At 39.9% G+C, this 20,143-nt stretch overlaps 1 protein-coding gene across 1 annotated transcript in view; it reads left to right on the top strand.

The window, feature by feature from the left end:
* Positions 1-20,143, top strand: part of NELL2 (neural EGFL like 2) — a 380,751-nt gene that overhangs the window by 184,654 nt on the left and 175,954 nt on the right. The window contains exon 13 of the mRNA XM_029206633.1: positions 19,656-19,781. Coding sequence (XP_029062466.1) covers positions 19,656-19,781 — 126 coding nt within the window. The remainder of the gene's footprint in view (positions 1-19,655; positions 19,782-20,143) is intronic.

The following is a 20,143-nucleotide window of genomic DNA, read 5'->3' as shown; positions in this document are numbered from 1 at the left end:
AATTTGCCTGTGAAGCCATCTTGTCCTGGGCTTTTGTTTGTTGGAAGATTTTTAATCACAGTTTCAATTTCAGTGCTTGTGATTGTTCTGTTCATATTTTCGCTTTCTTCCTGGTTCAGTCTCGGAAGCTTGTGCATTACTAAGAATTTGTCCATTTCTTCCAAGTTTTCCATCTTATTGGCATGTAGTAATCTCTCATGCTCCTTTTATTTCTGCAGTGTCAGTTGTTACTTCTCCTTTTTCATTTCTAATTCTGTTGATTTGAGTCTTCTCCCTTTTTTCTTGATGAGTCTGGCTAATGGTTTATCGATTTTGTTTATCTTCTCAAAGAACCAGCTTTTAGTTTTGTTTATCTTTGCTCTTGTTTCCTTCATTTCTTTTTCATTTATTTCTGCTCAGATCTTTATGGTTTCTTTCATTCTGCTAACATTGGGGTTTTTTGTTCTTATTTCTCTAATTGCTTTAGGTGTAAGGTTAGTTTGTTTATTTGAGATGTTTCTTGTTTCTTAACGTAGGATTGTATTGCTATAAACTTCCCTCTTAGAATTGTTTTTGCTGCATCCCATTGGTGTTGGGTCATTGTGTTTTCATTGTGATTTGTTTCTAGGTATTTTTTTATTTCCTCTTTGATTTCTTCAGTGATCTCTTGGTTATTAAGTAGTGTATTGCTTAACCTCCATGTGTTTGTATTTTTTACACATTTTTTCCTATAATTGATATCTGGTCTCATAGCATTGTGGCCTGAGAAGATACTTGATATGATTTCAATTTCTGTAAATTTACTGAGGCTTGATTTGTGACCCAAGATATGACCTATCCTGGAGACTGTTCCATGAGCACTTGAGAAGAATGTGTATTCTGTTGCTTTTGGATGGAATGTCCTATATATATCAGTTAAGTCCGTGTTGTTCAATGTGTAATTTAAAGCTTGTGTTTCCTTATTTATTTTCATTTTGGATGATCTGTCCTTTGGTGAAAATGTGGTGTTAATGTCTCATATTATTATTGTGTTACTGTTGATTTCCCCTTTTATGGCTGTGAGAATTTGCCTTATGTTTTGTTGTACTCCTGTGTTGGGTGCATAAATATTTACAATTGTTATAATCTTCTTCTTGGATTGATATCCCGTAATCATTATGTAGTGTCTTTCTTTGTCTCTTTAAACATTCTTTATTTTGAAGTTTATTTTGTCTGATATGAGAATTGGGACTCCAGCTTTCTTTTGATTTCCATTTGCTTGGAATATCTTTTTCTATCACCTCACTTTCAGTCTGTATGTGTCCCTGGGTCTGAAGTGGGTCTCTTGTAGACCGCATATATACGGGTCTTCTTTTTGTAGTCATTCAGCCAGTCTGTGTCTTTTGGTTTGAGCATTAAACCGTTTACATTTAAGGTAATTATTGATGTGTATGTTCCTATTATCATTTTCTTAATTGTTTTGGGTTTGTTATTGTTGGTCTTTTCCTTCTCTTGTGTTTGCTGCCTACATAAGTTCCTTTAGCATTCGTTGTAGAACTGGTTTGGTGGTGCTGAATTCTCTTAGCTTTTGCTTGTCTGTAAAGCTTTTGATTTCTCCATCGAATCTGAATGAGATCCTTGCTGGGTAGAGTAATCTTGGTTGTAGGTTCTTCCCTTTCATCATGTTAGGTATATCATGCCTCTGCCTTCTGGCTTGCAGAGTTTCTGCTGAGAAATCAGCTGTTAACCTTTAGGAATTCCCTTGTATGTTATTTGTCGTTTTTCCCTTGCTGCTTTCAATAATTTTTCTTTGTCTTTAATTTTTGCTAATTGATTACTATGTGTCTTGGTGTGTTTCTCCTTGGGTTTATCCTGTATGGAACTCTGCGCTTCCTGGACTTGGGTGGCTATTTCCTTTCCCATGTTAAGGAAGTTTTCCACTATAATCTCTTCACATATTTACTCTGGTCCTTTCTCTCTCTCTTCTCCTTCTGGGACCCCTATAATATGAATGCTGTTGCGCTTAATGTTGTCCCAGAGGTCTCTTAGGCTGCCTTCATTTCTTTTCAGTCTTTTTTCTTTATTCTGTTCCACAGCAGTGAATTCCACCGTTCTGTTTTCCAGGTCACTTATCTGTTCTTCTGCCTCAGTTATTCTGCTACTGATTCCTTCTAGTGTATTTTTCATTTCAGTTATTGTATCGTTCATCTCTGTTTGATTATTCTTTAATTCTTCTAGGTTTTTTTTAAAACATTTCTTGCATCTTCTTGATCTTTGCCTCCATTCTTTTTCCAAGGTCCTGGATCATCTTCACTATCATTATTCTGAATTCTTTTTCTGGAAGGTTGCCTATCTCCACTTCATTTAGTTGTTTTTCTTGGGTTTTATCTTGTTCCTTCATCTGGTACATAACCCTCTGTCATTTCATCTTTTCCATCTTTCTGTGAATGTGGTTTTTCCACAGGCTGCGGGATGTAGCTCTTCTTGCTTCTGCTCTCTGCCCTCTGGTGGATGAGGTTATCTAAGAGGCTTGTGCAAGTTTCCTGGTGGGAGGGACTGGTGGTGGGTAGAGATGACTGTTGCTCTGGTCAGCAGAGCTCAGCAAAACTTTAATCCCCTTGACTGCTGATGGGTGGAGCTGGGTTCCCTCCCTGTTGGTTGTTTGGACTGAGGCAACCCAACACTGGAGCCTACCTGGGGTCTTCGTTGGGGCTAATGGAAGACTCCGGGAGACCCTCCAACACTAGCAGTTATGTCTGCTTCAGTCTCCCCTGGCGTCACTGCTCCTTCCCCCGGGTCCCGATTCACACACTACTTTCTTTGTGTCATCCAAGAGTGGAGTCTCTCTTTCCCCCAGTCCTGTCAAAGTCTTGCAAACAAATCCCACTAGCCTTCAAAGTCTGATTCTCTAGGAATTTGTCCTCCTGTTGCCGGACCCCCAGGTTGGGAAGCCTGACGTGGGGCTCAGAAACTTCACACCAGTGGGTGGACTTATGTGGTATAAGTGTTCTCCAGTCTATGAGTCACCCACCCACCAGTTATGGGATTTGATTTTACTGTGATTGCGCCCCTCCTACCGTCTCATTGTGGCTTCTCCTTTGTCTTTGGATGTGGCGTATCTTTTTGGTGAGTCCCAGTGTCCTCCTGTCGATGATTGTCCAGCAGCTAGTTGTGAGTCTCGTGTTCTTACAAGAGGGAGTGCGAGCACATCCTTCTACTCTGCCGTCTTGATTCAGTCCTCTAATTTATTTTTTTATAATTTTTATTGGAGTATCTTCGCTTTACAACGTTGTGTCAGTTTCATGGGTACAGCAAAGTGAATCAGCCATACGTATATCCACTCTCTTTTAGATTCTTTTCCCATATAGGCCTTTACAGAGTACTGAATAGAGTTCCCTGTGCTATACAATAGGTTTTATCAGTTTTATCTATTTTATATATAGTAGTGTGTATATGTCAATCCCATTCTCCCAATTTATCCCTCCCCACCCCGTTATCCCCTGGTAACCGTAAGTTTTTTTTCTACATCTGTAACTCTATTTCTGTTTTGTAAATAAGTTCACTTGTACCATTTTTTTAGATTCCACTTTTAAGCAATATCATATGATATTTGTCTGACTTACTTCACTCAGTATGACATCTCTAGGTCCATCCATGTTGCTGCAAATGGCATTATTTCATTCTTTTTTATGGCTGAGTAATATTCCATTGTATATGTGTACCACATCTTATTTATCCATTCTTCTGTTGATGGCCATTTAGCTTGCTTCCATGTCCTGGCTATTGTAAATAGTGTCGCTATGAAAATTGGGGTGCATGTATCGTTTTGAATTATGGTTTTCTCCAGATATACACCCAGGAGTGGGATTGCTGGATCGTATGGTATCTCTATTTTCAGCTTTTTAAGGAACCTCCATACTGTTCTCCATAGTCTCTGTACCAATTTACATTCCCATCAACAGTGTAGAAGGGTTAAAATTTAAATTGATGGAAACAGTCTTTTTTGCAACTTCATTAAGTTTAAGGTCAGATATAACTTAGAGATTAAATTACAAATACCAGCTCTATCTTGCCTTTCAAGAAGTCCAAGTCATATGTTCTAGTTATATTTGTTAAAAGTGTTGAAGCCAGTTAGCAAATGCTTGCTTGAAGTGAAACACAACTATTAGCATTCCTCTTACAGTTCTCTTCCTCTCATTATATATTCATTAGCTTCAAAAAGAAGAACAACTCCAATATAAAATAAGATTATCATGAGCAGAAAGGACATCGGGAAAAAAAGGCTTGGAGATAGGAGACGGAAGTTTGAGCATGGTTAATGGCAGCAAAACAGTATAGCTACAAATACCTAAGGATTGTACAAATGAAATAAATCTAACTTTGATTCAGTGATGTAAAATTATGTTTGGGATCAGTTGTGACAACATGTGATGTCGTGAAGAAAAATGAAATGGCATGGTCAAAGCAACAGACATTGGAATAAATATTAGTCTCATTATTACTATTATGAATAGAAATAGGAATAAGTTTTAAGGAGACGATATCTGTAGATTGTGAGAAGCACAAATTAAATGTCAGAGACGAGTGAGAAATTTGAATTATGTGGAGAAGGACTTGGCTTGTTTGGGCAAATGACAATTCCAGAGCTAAAATATCTGTATGTGTTTGGACAGAAGGGATAGTTAGGAAATTGGTGCTACCCTTAGTGAAGGTGAAATATTGGTGAAAAGGCAAAGACATTATGGTTCTAATTTGGATCTCATATTCATTGGTGTGGTATAAAAATAGATCCCTAGGATTTTGATAATACATAAAAATATTTTCACTTTTACTTTTAATTCCATTTTAAATTTCCTCCAAGTAATTTTACTTTAATATGAAGAATGTGCTTTTAAACAGATTTTTACAAATTGTTCGTATCCTTAAATAAGAAAGTGACGGTAAAGAAATGGGACTGAAATTGTAGAACCTATACGTTTGTTTATACTGAGTTGTTGTGAGGTCATACTTCCTAATCAACATTACACATTGATTAAAACTGTCAAATTTAGCAATGCAATTTAGTCAGTGATTTATGTGTAAACGAACAATTGGAAATTGGAGTGGCTTCATATCTTTCACGAAAGCACTGTGGTGATGTTTAGATTAATCTAATAGCTTTGAATCTAATAACTTTGAATTTGGATATTGTAATGACTTGTTTGGGGTAAAATAAATATATATGTGTTAAGTTAACTTTTAATATTAAACGTACTAATCTGCCTTCTAGGAATGAATGCGGTTCAACTTGATGAATTTTCACATCCAACATGGCAAGACAGTTTTTCAAATGAGCCTGTCTGTTCCTTAGTTTCAAGCAAGTTGGATTCAGCTAAAACAGCTACTAACTAGCCATGCATACGCACAGATAAAAAGTGCAGAAGTAGAGACAGACGGACTCCCTGTGGCCAAAGAGGTTTGGGAGACACTGTAGAGGAATTGGGGCTTCATCTGGGCCCCGAAGGGTGAATGCAATTTAGTTTGGTAGAGAGAAGTAAGTAAAGAGAAAGAGCAAGACATGTCTCGGAATTTTTTGCAACAGGAGGCTTATGTCCGGGCGTGTTAGCAGGTTACACTGTAAAGATAGAGACCAGGTTGTGGAGGAACAGTGGGTTACATGGAGTGATTCTGTTCTAGATTTGCCAACCACTGACTTAGAGCAAACATCTGAGAACCTTGTCAACTTCAAACATGTTCCTTGGCTGTGAAAAGTGGGTAACTCTATTTGCTCTCCCTAGGTCACAGGGTTATTGTGAGAATGAACATATAATGCCTATGAACATGAACTGGAAGAATCAAGGTGTTCCAAAAATGTCAGGTGAGGCTTCCCTGGTGGCGCAGTGGTTGAGAGTCCGCCTGCCAGTGCAGGGGACATGGGTTCGTGCCCCGATCCGGGAAGATCCCACATGCCGCGGAGCAGCTGGGCCCGTGAGCCATGGCCGCTGAGCCTGTGCTCCGCAACGGGAGAGGCCAAAAAAGGGAAAGGCCCGCGTACCGAAAAAAAAAAAAAAAAAAAAAAATGTCAGGTGGTCGATCTTTACAACTGTGTGTGTGATGTTACCAGCCCTAGCTGTGTGCTGTGCTCTGCTTGGTGATTTTACTCTGCACCCCAGCTCAGTTTCCTCTCCTTTCTTATAATGATTATTTCAGACCTTCACCATTGCCTACCAACCTTTGACTCTACCCATTCTCTTATCCTCAGCAGATAACTTCTTTACCAGCAGAACAGAAAATGGAGACGTAATTCCTCATCCTCCTGTTCTCATCACATAAACCCACATGCTTCACACCCACCCTTTCTGCCTTTCCTTAGTCTCAGTGGAGTAGACACCCTTCCTCCCAGCAGTCATGGGTTCATCTCAGTGTGGAGTCTCATTGCTTCCTGTCTTCAGAGGAAACTTGCTCCATCCAGTGCTCTCAAACGCAGTTTTCAACTTCTTTCTGGTTGCTCCTTCCCATCAGCATTTAAATACCCTTAAATTTCTCCATTAACCCCACCTCCCCTTCTAGCTTTTGTGTTATTGCCCCCCTTGTTCTTTATAGGCAGATTTCTTAAAGACGTGATCTGATTTCACTGTCTTCATTTCTTCGTGTCAGGTGCTCTCCTTAAACCACTTCAGTCGAGATTTTTCATCCCATATCCCCTCCAAACTGCTCTCACCAGGGTCACTGATGACTTCTATACTGTTAAATCAGACATCTTTCAGTCCCTACCTTGCTTGACCTCTAGGCAGCAGTTAATTCTATTGATCACTCCCGCCTTCAAACACTTATTTACCTTGTCTTCATGAAAGCACATTGTATTGATCGGGTGTCAGAGTTGCAAACAACAGAATCCACTCTGGCAGTTTAAACAGAAGAGGAATATAATGAAGGATGTTAGGTGGCCCACAATATATGTGGGAGGACAGCTTTAGATGATGTTAAGCCACGACAACACCTATCACATCTGGGTACAGATCCCACTCTCTCCACCTCTTGGTGTCAGCACTGCAACTCACACAAATACTGCACACTTTTCACTGCTGACACCCAGGACTGGACTCCGGAAGTTGTACCACTGCCTTCTCCACCATGCTTACTAGAAGATCTCACAACCTTCTTAGTCAGGAGTTCTCTTCTGAATTGAAGTTTGGCATGAGTGCCCCTGATTGGCCGTCCTAAGCCATAGGTCTATATTCTAGCTGCCAAGTACGCTGAAAACTAGAGTTGTGACTTCTCTCTTGGGCAGATGGACATTCCCCAAATAGAGAAGGTGCATTGAAGTGGTGGTAGCTACCACTATTTCAACATTCGTCTACCTCCAATGTGCTTCTAATTTCGCTGCTACATCCCTGAGCAGTCTTTCTCAGTCCCCTTTCTTTACTTGCCCCTGGAATGTTGAAGTTGCCCAGGGCTCCGTCTTAATTTTTCTTTCTTCATTCTGAACCCTCTCCCTGGGTGGTGATGTCTAACAGCATGGCTTTAATTACCTTCTCTGTGCTTAGGACCCCCAAATCTTGATCTCCAGTTTTGAGCTCTAGGGCCACATATCTGACTGCCTTTTGGACTTGGATATGTCTTAAGCACCTCAAAATCAGCATGTCTAAAGCCATACTCCTCTGTAACCCAAATGCATTCCTCCAGTTCCCCACAGTACAGGTCCATCTAGTTGCTGAGAAGGAAGATGTTATCCTTGAGAGCTTCCCTCTCTCATCTGCAGGTATCCAGTCAGTCCCAGAGTGCAGTCACTTTTATTTATTGATTGATTGATTGATTGCGGCACGCGGGCCTCTCACTGCTGTGGCCTTTCCCGTTGTGGAGCACAGGCTCGGGATGCGCAGGCTCAGCAGCCATGGCTCACGGGCCCAGCCGCTCCGTGGCATGTGGGATCTTCCCGGACCGGGGCACGAACCCGTGTCCCCTGCATCGGCAGGCGGACTCTCAACCACTGCGCCACCAGGGAAGCCCTGCAGTCACTTTTAGATCCCATATATGTTGTTTTGAATCTGCCACACTCTCCATATTTAACTAGAATAGACTGTCACAGTCACAGGGACCCAAACTACTAGGAGAGCTTCCTCCTAGCTTCCAGTTTTGCTCTTCTCTAATCCATCCTCTACCTTGCAGTTAAAAAGATCTTGCTGAGCAACTCATGTCATATCATTCCCCTGCTTAATGCCCTTCTGAGAAGCACACACCGCCCCGCCCCCCTCCCCCACCCCATGCCTGTGCTTATGTGGGCCTAGGGTATCTCTGGAAGGTTGCACCAGAAATTAGTAACTGTGGCTGTCTTGGGGATTTGGATGGGAGAACTGAGTGGCTGAAGGTCAGACTTACTTTTACTGTGCACTCTATTGTATCTTTAAAATTTTTATACCATGTGAACGTATGATGTATTCGAAAATTGACTGAAAAAGCCAGTAGATTCCCATTGATCGCAAGATAACGTCAAACTCTTTCATGCGGTTTGCAAGACCTCAACACAAAACCACTCCTGCTTGCTTCGTGAGCCACATTGAACGTCTTGCTATTCTTTGAATATGTAAAATTCTCTCACTTTCCAGCATTTGCACATAGTTCCCTTGTTTGAAATGCTCTCTTCTTTCCCATACCCTTCAGTCCTCTGCTCAGATGTCACAGCTTCTGGGAAGCCTGTTTTTTTTTTAATATAATAGTGTTTATTTATTTTTACTTGTTGACAGTTTTGCTTTATTTATTTATTTATGGCTGTGTTGGGTCTTCGTTTCTGTGCGAGAGCTTTCTCTTGCTGTGGCAAGCGGGGGCCACTCTTCATCACGGTGCGCGGGCCTCTCACTATCGCGGGCTCTCTTGTTGTGGAGCACAGGCTCCAGACGTGCAGGCTCAGTAATTGTGGCTCACGGGCCCAGTTGCTCCGCGGCATGTGGGATCTTCCCAGACCAGAGCTCGAACCCGTGTCCCCTGCATTGGCAGGCAGATTCTCAACCACTGCGCCACCAGGGAAGCCCTGGGAAGCCTGTTTGACTAGATTTTGAGCCCTCACTTTTTTTCTAGCTAGTACTGTCCTTATCAAACTCTTATAATGAACATAATCATCATTATTATTATTATTATCATTATTATTAATTGTGTCTCTTGTCAGAAAGACCATAAGCTCTGCAAGGACAGATACATCTGCCTTATTCAAGGCTATGCCATTGGTTTTCAAGTTAACACTTTGGATATAGTAAGAATTCAATAAATATTACTTACATATGGATAAACTACTCATGCGTTTGTTTCCTCTGCCCCTTAAGCTAGGAGTAATATAGTCTGTTAAGAGTAGCAAGAAACTGATATAATGCTAGTGGTTTCACTCTTCCTGAAGAATGTACCGTACAATTTACAATGAATGAATTTTTAAACATAAATGAAGGAAATATGTGGCTACTGTTTTGAGATGTCAAAAAAATCATATGTTTAAGTAGCATATGATAGATACAGTTTTTAATACATAAAAATTAATATTTGGTAAACAAACTCATTAATGCCACTGACTTTAAAACATGGTTGCTGGCAATTCCTTTAAATGCTAGCTTATTTGTAAATGACATTTTAATTTATTCTTTACTGATTCTTCACTGAGCAGCCTACTTTTACTTGCAAATTTTTTATTCTTAAAAATACTTGTATCTTCCCAAATGTTACTCTCAAATCTCTTTCCAGAATTACATTTCTCAGAACTTCGTCTTTTTCTTGATTTATGAATTAAGTTTTTGATCTCTTTGCCAACTTTCCCAAGGCAGTTTTTCACAGCTTGTGGGCCAAGATTTAGTAATAACCCATACTGATCTGTATCATTCTTCAATATGAGGAGTCCTTGCTGTTGAGCTGTATGACTTAAGATCTTATTGGCTGAGCAAGAAGGCAGTAGTGTTCATTACCATGCAGGACAGTATTGAAAATGCTGTCACCTTAGAAATACACCACGCTTTAAAAAAAAATGGCACCAGTGACATGCAAGGCATAAGATGGGGGTAGCTGGGTTGCGTGGCAGAAGCACATAGGTGAGGGGGCAGTATGCCTGGGTGCCCACTGCCTCCAAGGTTGGTGTGGAGACCAGTCTATGGCCAAAAGGAACATTAACTTGGGACCTGGGGTTTGGAAACAGTGTTCTCATTTTGATTGTCACTCATTAACCGTGTAAACTTGTATTAGAGGGATCTTCCAAAAACACAGATCGGATTCAATTAACCCTCTCCTAAAAGCTTTCCCATTTTGTATAGGATGAAGTCCAAATTTTTTAACGTGGCTCACAAAAGTTTCATGATCTGACTGATCCCTGCCACCTTTTTAATTTGTCTCTGGCATCCCTGTGCCTCCATCTCTTTGATAGTAAATGGCTGGGATTAGTTTAGATGATTTCTAAAGTTCCTTTCAGGTCTAAAAATCTATGATTCTGAATAGTTACAAAGTCGGCCTCAGCTTTCAGATAGGGTAAAAGGGAATTTATAAATTCCTGTTTCTAAAATAGATCAGCTTGAATTACCCTGGGGCAAGAGAAGTTGTTCAAGTATAAGAAACACAGTTTACTTCTGCTTTTTAAGTTTGGTAGAGTAGGATTGTGTGTTCTACAAAATCCTAGAGAATCAGATGCTTCGGTGCAATCACATAGATCATGTTCTCTTTGTTAGAACTGTGAATTATGAGAGCTGGTGACGACTTGGAAACCTCTAGGCTTTGTCTTTACAGATGATGAAATTAAGGTCCAGAGAGATGAAATGCCTGTCAGGTTTATAATAGAGCCGAAGACTAGACTAGACGCCAGCCTTCTTTATTCCCACCGCAGTGTTCTTCCATGACACAAGACAATTTCACCACCGTGGCTTATGTTCACTGTTCATACAAAAAAGCCCACGTCTAAGTGAATGCCTGGGCAGTATCCTGGGAAGACAAAGGATTCACTCTACCAAGTTGAGCTCCAGGTCAGGCCAGTGTGAATGAGGATACTTGTCTTTTCTCCTTCCAGATGAAAAGCCATGAAAGGGTCCGTTGATTCCTTCAGCAGACATTTAGTGAGGGCCAGCCATTATTCTAGAACAAGGTCTCTACCCTCCCGAATCTTATATTCCAATAGAAGTAGACAGCAGACATACTAACAAATAACTTAATAAGATGCTTTCAGACACTGATAAGTAACGTGGAGCAACTGGGGCTGGGAAGGTTACTTTAGATTTAGTAACTACCTAAGACTCCGATTTTAATTCATGAACATTCTCCTCACCTTGATTGTACCTTTTAAATTAATTCCACAGTTGCACCTTACCAACTCTTGTGAGATGTATTTTTCTATGCTGCTTCCCCAACCTCCTCCTTCCAAATGCTTTAATGTCTTCATATCACAACAAAGAAGATACCTTTCTTATATTTGTTGGGCATTTAAGTGCATTTGCATGTGTCTTCTATCCCATAACAGTGTTTGTTTTTTTCCTTCACAAACTTCATTCAAATGGAATGTTCATCATTCCTCAATATTTCATATTTTTGCCATCTCTGCTGCCTACACCAGACTTGAATCTTTACAGTACTGTTTTTTGAACACCTCTGTTTGACAGGAAACTCTGTACTTTGGCAGCTCCTTCCAACTTTGTGCAAGTCAGTCACTTTAAGCCTACTTCTTCAAAAGCCACTTCCAGTCCTGCCACACCATCACATATTCCTTGGTTGCCTCTGTCCTTAGTCATCAACTTTCCTCTTTTTTTTTTCTTTTGGCACTTAGCATAAAAGACCTCATGTTGTTATTCATGTAAGTATGTCCTGGCTTCTTAATTTCATTATCGGCTCCTCACGTTGGGGGAGGGAAGAGTTATAAAATCATTTGTATCACCAAATATAAATTCCCTAATGTGTTCTGAATTGAATGGTGCTCAGAAGAAATAAGCACTGTGTTAAGAAAAACAAGTTGGTTGCTCCCTATTTAATGCACATGGTGTATGTTTCAGATAGACAGTATGTGTCACTTCATCACATTATCTTTTAAGTATTATTTCTTCAGCTAGAGTTTGTCATTTTTGCCTCATGCAGTAAATAGACATGTTTTGTGTTCATTATATACTTGTTGAATAAATGAATGAAGATTTTTTAAAAACAACTAGATATTTCAAAGTCTGTACTTTGATCATGTACATTGTGACTTTTAAGGAGGGGAATGGGGACAGGATAGTAATATAATGGTTCTGAAATTATTTGACCGTGCAATACTGTCTTTTCAAGCAACCATGAATCTCTTAGAGATAGTACTCTCTAAAATGTAGGCTTAAAACATAGAAGGCACCTAAATGGAAAATGATGATGATATTAATATTTCCTGGACTGTAAGTCTTTTAAGGCAGGGTTTATGCTTTAACTCCCTTTGTACTGAATTTTGGAAGGCATGTTAAAAGCCCCATGGTTCAGCAGTGTACCCTTTGCTTGAATCTCTACAGTGTGTCCAGCCATGTTTGAATTCTTCCACCTGGTAGGAAGCTACCTTCTAGTAGTCCTCTCCAATACTGTGCTGTTCTCCCCACTTAATAGATAATTGTATTGAAGCATAATCTGTCCGTGGTACTATCCACCTGTGGTTGTTGTTTTATCCCTTAGGGTCATCAGTATGACTGAAACTCCAGTAAAGTGACTTGGACATAGAAAACATTCAATAAGTATATAGAGAATTGAACTGAATTGTAAGAATTTGACTCACTGAGTTTTTGAATTGGCATTTGGAACTAAAACATACCTTGGATTAAGATTGAATATGTTTCTCACCAGACTACTTTTTAGTTATGCCATTTTTGTGCCTGTATCTGCACATGTAAACGGAAATGATGTTTATGTTGCTTTGTAGTTCTAGTATGTAAATGTGACTCTTTGGAGAGTTCCCTTCCTGAAGATGCGGCATGAGAAATTTAAAAAGGCAATTGGCAATTAGGTATGCAGTATTGCGATGATTTTTTTTGGCATTTTACTTCTTTTCCCCTCACAACACTGCTCCAGGAAATAGGTCTGACACTTCATATCTCTTTGTTGTGAATCCTGTATTCCTATGTGATCCAAATCACTCAAATTCCTAAAAGGCTTCTTATTAAATAGGTTCCTCATTTTTGCTTTACAACCCTATGTTGAACTGGGTTGGCCAAAGAGTTCCCTTGGGTTTTTCCGTAAGATGTTACGGAATATATTTTCTCTGACTATATGACAGCTTAAAAAGGAAACATCTGCAAAAGAAAATTGGACAGGCTGATGTCCCCCAACAGTCTGGGATGTAGACCTAACAATGAGCAATTGTTAGAGACAGTATTTAGCAGGCCAACTTACCCTTTCACAAATTATCCTTTATTCATCTTACAAATCAAAATATTCCATAACTTGTAGCTGTAAATAGAGCCACATTAACAGAAATTACCCCAATTTACTGTCTCTTTTCTCCATCCCGTCCCATAGCACTTTAGTATTCTCAAAGTTCCCATTCCTTAAGTGTTCTTAGGAGGGATCTGGGTTGCTTCATACGTACTTACGAGTTTGATTTGCCAGGTTTGGTGGCTACTCCTGCTGCGGTAGGCTTTCTTCTCTAGGATAGTGTTTGGAGAGAGGCACAGTGTCTTCTGTACTTAATGCTTGTTTCACCTGGACTCAGTCCTGCTCCAGGCACTGAAGCTACTTCCTTGACTCTACCAGGAACTATAATCTCTCACTAGGAACTACTCTTGTTTTGAGGTGATGTCACAGTGTACTCAGTGGTTTTTCCTTTTGATAACCAAGATGCTGTCCCGGGGTTATGTTCATTGTTCTTAGCTCTTTCATCTCCAGAGATAAATTCTTCATGCTTTTGTGCACATGGACTTCTTTGTGGCCATCCCTCCAGCTCACAGCTTAAGCCCAGGGGGCTTCTACAGTGGTTTTCAGTAACAATGACTTCTCCTCATTACCCTCTTAGAAGGGCAGGGTTAAAGTTCTTTGATCCAGATGAATACCTTAATTAATCCCATATGATTCTTATTATGATCTTAAGACTCTGGAAGCAAATGAGTTTTCATCATATTCCACCAGGGTGCTTGTAGTTTGATTTTTTTTTTAGGCTGTAATCGATTGTGATACTTTCCTTACAGACCAGTGCAAACATACAGAAGTAGCAGGAGTAGATAATGCTCTATGCGTGCTTGAGAAGAATGTATATTCTGGGTTTTTTTGGATGTAGTGTCCTGTGAATATGAATTAAGTCCAGCTGGTCTTCTGTGTCATTTAGGACCTCTCTTGCCTTATTAATTTTCTGTCTGGAAGATCTGTCCATTGATGTAAGTGATATGTTAAATAAAGTCTCCTCCTATTATTGTATTCCTCTGTTTCTCCCTTTATGTCTGTTGGTATTTGTTTTATGTATTTAGGTGTTCCTATATTGGGTGGATATGTGTTAATGAGTGTAATATCGTCTTCTTGTATTGATCCTCTTATCATTATATAATGTCCTTCTTTACCTTTCTTTATGGAATTTTTTATAAAGTCTATTTTGTCTGGTATGAGTATTGCTATCCCTGCTTTTTTGTCATTTCCATTTGCATGAAATATGTTTTTCCATCCCCTCACTTTCAATCCATGTGTGTCTTTTGCCCTGAAGTGAGTCTCTTGTAGGCAGCATGTTGTAGGTTCTTGCTTTTTATCCAATCTGCCACTCTGTGTCTTTTGATTAGAGAATTTAGTCCATTGACATTTAAAGCAATGTACCTATTTCCATTTTAAACCTGGTTTTCCAGTTGATTTTGTAGTTCTTCTTGTTTTTGTTTTTGCTCTTGTGGTTTGATGGTTTTCTTTTGTATTATGCTTGAGTTCTTTTCTGTTTGATTTTTGTCAATCTGTTGTATGTGTTTGATTTGTGGTTACCCTGGTTTTCAAGTATGTTGATCCATAACTATATCTACTTGCTTTAGACTGATAGTCATATAAGTTCAAACACATTCTAAAAGATCTACATTTTTTTACTCCCTTCCCCCGTGTGGTTTTGATGTCCTATTATACATCTTCATGTTTAGCCTTTTGCAGTTAATTGTAGTTATAATTGCTTTTACAAAATTTTTTTTCTTTATATAATGGCTTATTTAAGTGACCTTCAATCCTTTTATATATTTGTCTTTCCTATTGTGATTATTCCTTTCCTGTAGATTCTTGCTTCTTTTCTATTTAGAGAAGACCTTTCAATATTTATTTAGGGTAGGTATGGTATTGCTGTATTCTTTTAGTTTTTGCATGTCTGAGAAATTCTTTATCTCTCCTTTTATTTGAAATGATAATCTTGTTGGGTAGGGTATCCTAGGTTGCAGGTCTTTTTCCTTTCAGGACTTTGAATGTATCATGCCACTCCCTTCTGGCCTGCAAAGTTTCTGCAGAGAAATCAGCTGAAAGCCTTATAGGGGTACCTTTGTAACTGACTCTTTGTTTTTCTCTTGCCGCCTTTAGAATCCTCTCTTTATCTTTAGCTCTTTCCATTTTAATTAAGATATGTCTTAGTGTGGGTCTGTTTGGGTTCATCTTGTTTGGGACCCTCTGTGATTCTTATTCCTTGAAATCCGTCTTCTTCTTTAGATTTGGGAAGTATTCAGCCATAATTTCTTCAAATTTTCGATCTCCTTTTCTCTCTCTTCTCTTTCTAGAACCCCTGTTATGCGTACGTTGCCACAGTTTTTATTATCCCATAGATCTCATATGTTGCCTTTTTATTTTTCCTTTGTCTTTCTGTCTGCTGTTCTGATTCAGTGATTTCCATTATTCTATCTTCCAGATCACTTATTCGTTCTTCTGTGTTATCTAGTCAGCTATTCATTGCTTCTAGATTGGTCTTTAGCTCAGTAATTGTCTAATTTTTATTGGTTCCTCTTTATAGTTTCTAGTTCCTTGTTACAGTGATCTGCATTTCTACTGATAATCTTTTTAAATTCCTTTAGCATTTTTATTACCTCCTTTTGAACTCAGGGTCTAGTAGACTGGTGAGGTCTACTTCATTATTTGTTCTTTCAGAGGATTTCTCTTCTTTCAACTGGCAGTAGTTTCTTTGCTGTCTCATTTTACTTAACTTTCTCTGTCTCTATGAATTTAGGAGAAACCATTATCTACTGTGATGTAAAAGGGCTGTTTTCATGTGGGAGCATCCCTGTGTAGACTGTACGGGTCCAATATTTTTGTGGCAAGGGCTGTTTTTGATCTGGATGCCAGCCACATCTTTCCTCAGAGAGTGCTGGCTCTTAGCCCCTTGACAGAGACTGTGACTTGCATTGTGGTGTCCAGAGACTGCACAGCAGTGTTGGACAGGGCCTCCTCTTTACTCTGTGGCTGTCACAGCCCTGTCAGGGTTGGGGTCTGCTCCCCAGTTCTTGGACTAGAAGCCCTGAGATCCAGGTTCTATAAGGCTCTGTTGCCCTTGAATGCCTGCTCTGTCCCAAAGGATGTGACCAGTGAAGCAAGTGAGGCCCAGGGAACCTATGTGCTGTCCATGCAGGCATCCGTGGTTTTGCTCAGAAGCAGCCCAAGGTTGTGTGCATCCCTTTCTCCACTGTGTTTGTCCCAGACCTAGTGCTAGGCTGCAGTGTGGAGTGGGCTGGTTCTGGGGGCTGAAGTGCTGTGGCTGCAGGAATCAAGATAGTTATGCTGCTTCCTGGGGCCCGGGCTGCCTCTGTGGCAGGCCTCTCCCAGGACCTGTGTGCCCCAGATCTGGCACCAAGCTGTGGTGTGGGGTGGGTGGAACCAGAGGGCTCCCTCTGGAAATGAACTGCTGTATACTCCTCCCTAGGGACTGTCCACCCAAGATGTGCATTTCTGTGGTGCCACTTGACAAAAACTGCCCCTACCCTGTGAGCTCTGAAAATGGGCTTCGAGGCCAGACCCGCCACCTTCATGTGTGAGCCCACAATGTCTGCCACGTCTGGACCCACCTCCACCTGTGCGAGCACTGATCATGGCTGCAATGCCAGACCCACGGCTGCCATGTGTGTGCTGTGCTGACAGTGGGCTTTGAGATTTGGCATGGACCACTCCCCAGGCCTTCTGGGCTGTCTCCACACAGCTAAAGCAAGTCCCCTCCAAGGGCCCTTCTGCCCGAGACTTAGCGCCTAGCCACCGAGCACTAGCGGCCCTGCCCAGCACGCATTTCAGACTTTTGGGAGTGTGGTGAGGTAGCAGCCGTCAGCTCCCCACTCTCTCCTCCATGATTACTAGCAAGCCAGCATGCACACGCTCCTCTTGAGCAAAGTCCAGGCCCCACCCGTCCCAGCTGACTTCTTAGCAGGAAAAGAGGTTCCCCAGGACAAGGGTCTATGTGTGGACTTTCACAGATCCTTCTCAGCGGTGCTGGTTCCATCCTGATGCCTTTTTCTTTCTTTCTTTTTTTTAAAAATTTCCAACCTGCTTATGTGGAGACCTTTCTTGCAGCTTTGGTTGTATAAGAGATCTTCTACAGCTTCCAGTTGATTTTCTATGAGAATTGTCTCACATGTAGATGTATTTTTGATGTTGGGGGAAGGTGAGCCTCACGTCCTTCTACTCCTCCATTTCGGTCCTTCTGAGTGATTCTTAACTCTGATTATGCATTAGACAAGGAGTCATCAAACTATGGCCTGTAGGCTAAATCTGATTCATCTTCTTATTTTGTAAATAAAGCTTTATTGGAATATCGTCAGGCTCATTCATTTACATATTGTCTATGGTTGCCTTCATGCTACAACAAGAGTTAAGTAGTTGCAGTGGAGAACTTATGGCCCCCAAAGCCTAAAATATTTATTATCTGGCTCTTTATTGAAAATTTTTGCTGACCCCTGCATTAGACTCTTCACAGAGAAGATTAAAAATAGGTCTGTGTTGCACCACGGATAATTAAACAAGATTTTGGAGTGGGATTTGGGGAGTTGGTGCAAAAACTAATGTTTTTTAAAAGCATCTCACATGAATATAATGTGTAGCCAGAATTAAGAAACACAAATACACCTTCAAGGGTGTATTTGACTTACTGGAAAAAGAAACTTATTTGACTTACTGGAAAAAGAAACTTATTTGACTTACTGGAAAAAGAATATAATGTGTAGCCAGAATTAAGAAACACAAATACACCTTCAAGGGTGTATTTGACTTACTGGAAAAAGAAACTTACAAAAATTCATAAAGGTACAATGGATATATCTATAATGGAAACATTTACAAAGTTCCAAGAGAGCACAGCATAGGGAGCATTTTACTTCCTTAGGGAAGTTTTCTCAGAGAGACATTTAAACAGATTCTTGAAGGGTGAATCTACTGGTAGACAAGATCCACTGCGGGTGGTGATAGGGAGAGAAGGATAAGAGAGAACAGCATATGCAAAAGCACATAAGTAAGAAAGAGTGTGGCCCATTCAAGAAATGACCAGAAGCTCAGTGTGGCCAGAACACTGAGAGGGAAGAGGGAGTGAGATCATAGAATATAAAGCCGGAAAGTAATGGTCAAACTGGGAGGGGCTTTGTATGCTAAGATGTTTGTAATTTACTGTGTTGACTTTCATTTAGAAGTTGAATGGAAAATTGAGTGTCTCTAAATCTCAGTATTTTCATCCGTAAAATAAGTAGTTAGCCGCATAATTGCCAAGAGCCCTCTAGCTCTAAAGTATAGCCCCCCCCCACCCCCCGAGAGACTGTGTCAGCTATTTATTTTGATACTCTCAGGACTGAGAACATACTTGAGTTTATATGAATGGCATGACTTTTGTAGTATTGTGTCACCTGACTATCTCCTGTAATTGATCCCTTTATTTTAATAGTACAAATGAGGTCAATGCTACTTTGTGGATTTACCACGAGGATTTGAGAAAGCACACTTCTGGAGGAGAAGCACCTTGCCTGGTCAATGCATTAAGGCCCTTAATAAAGAGTATAACATAATGATAAAATACCTGTAAAATACTGTATGTTTCAGGCAGAGAGGGGCTATAAAATGGGGACAGTTTTATTGTTAAAATTCACATTCTTCCCAATTAGTACTAGTGCTTATTATGGCTTAGCATTTGCAAGTCTCTACACTCAAAACTTGGTGTGTGAATTACTGTGGAAGCTCTTCAATATGATATCTTGTTTTTCCATTTTACAGCTTCTCATTTCTATCAGGCTCCAGATTGTAATTTCATCTCTGTTCAACACTTACTGGTATAGCTGTATCTCTACTCGTATCTCTAATAAACTACATGTTATTGGTTTCATATCTTTAAGTGAAGTTTTTCAAGTTCTGGTGTGTATTGAATATTCTATTTACCTCTTGCAGGGTCTCCCCAAGTGTACAGAATAGCCAGTGAATCAAAAAATAATATGTGGTCGGCTCAGTGATTGAAACGTCCAAGACTCTAAGGCAGCCCAGTCTCTATTTTCTGGCTCATTTTATCAAACATTATATCTAAGGTAGATGAATGGACTGAATATTTTCAGATGTATTTTAGAATGATGCAAGTTGAAATATAAAGACATCTTTGAAACTCCAGCAAGAGCTTTTAGGAAAAAATGTTATAATTTCTGTCATTTGAACATCAAAGGTTTCTACTAAAGGAGATACTTTGAATACATTTAAAAAATGCTTTTCAATTAGTAACTTTTGCCCTCTCCCCACCAAAGAAAATTATAGAGAAACTCTAGACTACTGGCCACGGTTGACCCCTTTGCCCTACTTTTTCTTCACAGACGTTGACGAGTGTGCTGAAGGGCGCCATTACTGCCGTGAGAACACGATGTGCGTCAACACCCCAGGTTCCTTCATGTGCATCTGCAAAACTGGATACATCAGAATTGATGACTATTCATGCACAGGTAAACAGTGACTATTTGTGAAATAAAATCTTTCTATGCCTTAAGTTTACTTTTAAAAGTTCCTTTTAACTCTAAGTGTTTGGAGAAGTGTGCCATAAAGGCCCCCTTACAACAAAACAAGTTATAAGCAAAAGCGTATCTTCTTGATTTGGTAGTTAATTCTGAATCTGTTCTAAGGAAAGGGCTAGCTCCTTGCTCTGGATAAGAAATTCCTATTAGAAATGTAAAGATAAACTGAGGAACAAAATCAATATTTTACTAATTTTATACTTAAATAGTATTTATACTCAAAACTTGTGTGAATTCTATGGCAAATCTGAGAAACACCCTTAAATAATATTTCCTTTACATGACAGTTGACT

The sequence above is a fragment of the Monodon monoceros genome, unplaced genomic scaffold (assembly GCF_005190385.1).
Source record: "Monodon monoceros isolate NGI ecotype Baffin Bay Population unplaced genomic scaffold, NGI_Narwhal_1 Super_Scaffold_6, whole genome shotgun sequence".
Taxonomy (NCBI): Eukaryota; Metazoa; Chordata; class Mammalia; order Artiodactyla; family Monodontidae; genus Monodon; species Monodon monoceros.
This window is presented reverse-complemented; position numbering and strand designations above follow the sequence as displayed.